This window comes from Leptonotus elevatus, chromosome 4 (genome assembly GCF_054856555.1).
Source record: "Leptonotus elevatus isolate MCC_2025b chromosome 4, RoL_Lele_1.0, whole genome shotgun sequence".
Lineage (NCBI taxonomy): Eukaryota > Metazoa > Chordata > Actinopteri > Syngnathiformes > Syngnathidae > Leptonotus > Leptonotus elevatus.
The window spans coordinates 23,188,328-23,191,368 of NC_141242.1; the positions used below are offsets into that span (position 1 = coordinate 23,188,328).

General features: G+C 42.8%; 1 protein-coding gene across 1 annotated transcript; it reads right to left on the reverse strand.

Moving 5' to 3' along the window:
• Positions 1 to 467: 467 nt before the first annotated feature.
• Positions 468 to 2,561, reverse strand: acd (ACD shelterin complex subunit and telomerase recruitment factor). Its single transcript, XM_086074078.1, has 2 exons — positions 2,497 to 2,561; positions 468 to 2,250 (listed from the first exon to the last, which is right to left on the reverse strand). Exon 2 carries the CDS (start codon positions 2,172 to 2,174, stop codon positions 612 to 614), a length of 1,563 nt encoding a protein of 520 aa, XP_085930204.1. The 5' UTR covers positions 2,175 to 2,250; positions 2,497 to 2,561; the 3' UTR covers positions 468 to 611.
• Between the last annotated feature and the right edge of the window lie 480 nt (positions 2,562 to 3,041).

Genomic DNA, 3,041 nt, shown 5'->3' on the forward strand with positions numbered 1-3,041 from the left:
AGCTTCCACAGTATCTATCAAATAGGTGTGTAATATTCATTCATTCGCTAAACCGCACATCCTGACTAGTCATGGGAAAATGAAACATCATGAACCACTTGTTATACATATATTGTTGTATATATTTTCACTCCTCTAGATGAGGCTATTAGTTTAAAGGCTAGTGCAATGCAGTGATTAAGTTTCCACTACATATTTAAATCAAGCGCACCATCGAGAGGAGTAAGAAAATATCGCAAGTGGTTCATGAAGCTACATTTTCCCATCACTAGTAGGGTTGTAGGCAAGCTGGAGCATACTCCAGCTGTTTTTGGCGGTACACCTTGAATTAGTTGCAAGTCAATCACAGGTTACAAACACACAAACATCCTGACATTCCTCACCTACGAAGAATTTAGTGTTCAATTGACCTACAATGCATATGGGAGCAAACCGGAGTACCCGGAGAAAACCCACCCAGGCACAGGTAGAACAACTTCACTTTTATTAGAAACTATGCGGGACAGATAAAACACCAACAAACAAACATCATGAAGTAACATTTTTTAACTTTCTTAAGAACCTGATTTCAAATGAAAATAACAATTAGCAATAACAAAGTGGCATTTAAATCAACCAGGGTCCTGTCTAGTCGGAGACAGATGCATTGTCCCTTTTGGAACAATAAGATATTTGACAGCCCACGGCAGCAGAGATTTTGTTACTTGAAACCTACTTAAGTCCTGAAGATTCTGCCCTGACACCACGTAAGTGTATGAGAACGGCTCCCCATCAGCATGCACAGTAAGAGGTTTTCTTCTTTTAGCAGCCAAAGTTTGAACGTCAACGTTGCCTTCAACATTGCCAGAAGCCATCACGGAATCAAACAGCCACGATGGGGGGCTCCCAGCTAATTGTGCCTCATCTTGCTCCACGGCTACTGTCATTTGCGCTTCTTGCACACACGGCGGATCCCTTTTTCTCTTTGCCTTTCTATGTTGCCTCTCGACAGTCTCTTGTTGCGTGTCCACATTCTCGATCATGGTCTGGGTGTCTTCAGGAGCAGTGTGACTACTTGATGTTGCTGTGTTACTGCTGCCAGATGAGAGTGGCTGTTTTTGGTACGGCGGTAAGGAGCCCAGGTCCCCTTTGATGCGTTCCTCAATGGCTTCCTGGGACATATCTGAGAAAGAAAAGCCATTAGGTGCAGGAAACATTTCCCACGGTTTCTCTAATGGTGTGATGTCCTTATTAGTCAAATCTACACATCCGTTGTCATGATGCGTGATGTTTTCTCCACAGTTTTGAACTTCTCCCTCTTCCTGCGTAAACGTTGCAGTTTGCGAGTCCGCAGGATCGACAGTGCTCTCCGAAAGCCGCAAATTCAACTCCATGTCCCCCTCTGTTGTTAATATATCTGAATTTTCTTTTTGTTCATGCATAGCACATCCTTGTGGGATGAGGAGACACTTCATCGGAATGATGAAATTCCCCATGCCGTCATCTAGAACTCGTTCAATGTCCCAGCCGGTGGGAGTGAACATGTCCGGTTGAGTCAAGGATGGGGGGCCAGTGGATGTGGAAGGCTGCAGATTTGCACTCCTTGCCATTGTCAGTTTCTGCCGCACATCCTCAAGCACGGTTTGTAAAACGTCATGCTGCCACTCCCCCAGCAGATCAGACAGATTGAAGTCATTGTGGTTTGTTTGTGTGTTCTGAATTTCCTGGACCAAAAGCGTCTTCCATGTTTGATAGATTTTCTGCTGGACAGAGGGTGAAGTGGTGCAGCAGGGTGAAATGTCTTTTGTTGGGCCAGCTGCAGTTGTTTGCATAGATCCAACTGACAAGAAGAACCTGCATTTGGTCGGTTCCGTGGCCATGTGAAACTGCAGGCGGTAGTTTCTGATGCAAACAGTGGTATTGAGCAGACCCGTGAAACATTCCCTGTCCTCCTGCTCCTGAAGATGCTCCCACGCGGATGAGGTAAGAATGGCGGGGATCTGCACTACACTATCAGATAGAAAGATCAACCCTGTGGGGCCTTCTACGTTTCGGGCCTGAGACAGGGACATCTGACCCACAGAAGTAACATGAGCCTTCAGTCGCCCACCGTTACTTCTCCCCTCCTCACTGTTATAACTTTGAATGAGACCCTCAATCCACGGTGACAGTGCACCCCGAATAACGCGCGGCATGTTTGAAGATTTTGGGTTTTCTTCCGCTGCTCTGTTCAGCAATCGTTGATGAGTTTCAGAAGTTCCGCCAGACTACCTACGGAATAAAAACAGTAAAACAGACCATTATCCTAACAATTAACAATCTATTACAGTACATGATGGACCGTATGTAATAACGTCTCATTCTCTATTTGAATGAAATAAATAAAATCAAATAAAAACATTTGAATTGCGATCATGTACGTGGTTAATAAACAGCCAATGTAACTCAAATATCACTCCTTAATTTACTATAGTAAAATTATATTATAATGTTTAGGTTGTATTTAGTTTTGTTTACTTTTTCGAATTCCACATGATCCTGCAAGTTCTGTGAGACGAGTGTACACAACCCGGAAGTATTTGTCACGATCACATGACACTGACAATGTGGCTCCGTTCCACTTTGTTTTCACATCGTACTTTGCTTGTCGAAATATAAGCAAAGACACCGCTATCTGAAAGCGTATTATCTTCTTACCTATACAATTCCAATTATATTTGACCATTACAATCATTTTATCAGTCCCAAACACGCAAATTTGGAAATAAAACGAGTCACTAAAATTGTAGTATCGTATTCGGGCGCTACTCTCTGCAATGTATTTCCGCCACGTTGATGGTGTGTTCAGGTACAGCGAAAACCCCGATTCTCTTAATATTTTTAAATTACGAAGCCCGATTTATTTGAAGGTGTTCCGAAACGTTATTATCGTAAATGTATGAAATAAACGTTTCCGCTCGATCCATCTGTTTTCTGAACCGCTTATCCTCTGACAAATTCAATCCACTCAAGTTATGGTTTCTACGGAATTGTAATATAACAATTTCCCTTGAGCATTAAAT

Coding starts and splice junctions, on each gene's coding strand:
- acd (XM_086074078.1), bottom strand. CDS start 2,174: ATGCCGCGCGTTATTCGGGGTGCACTGTCACCGTGGATTGAGGGTCTC.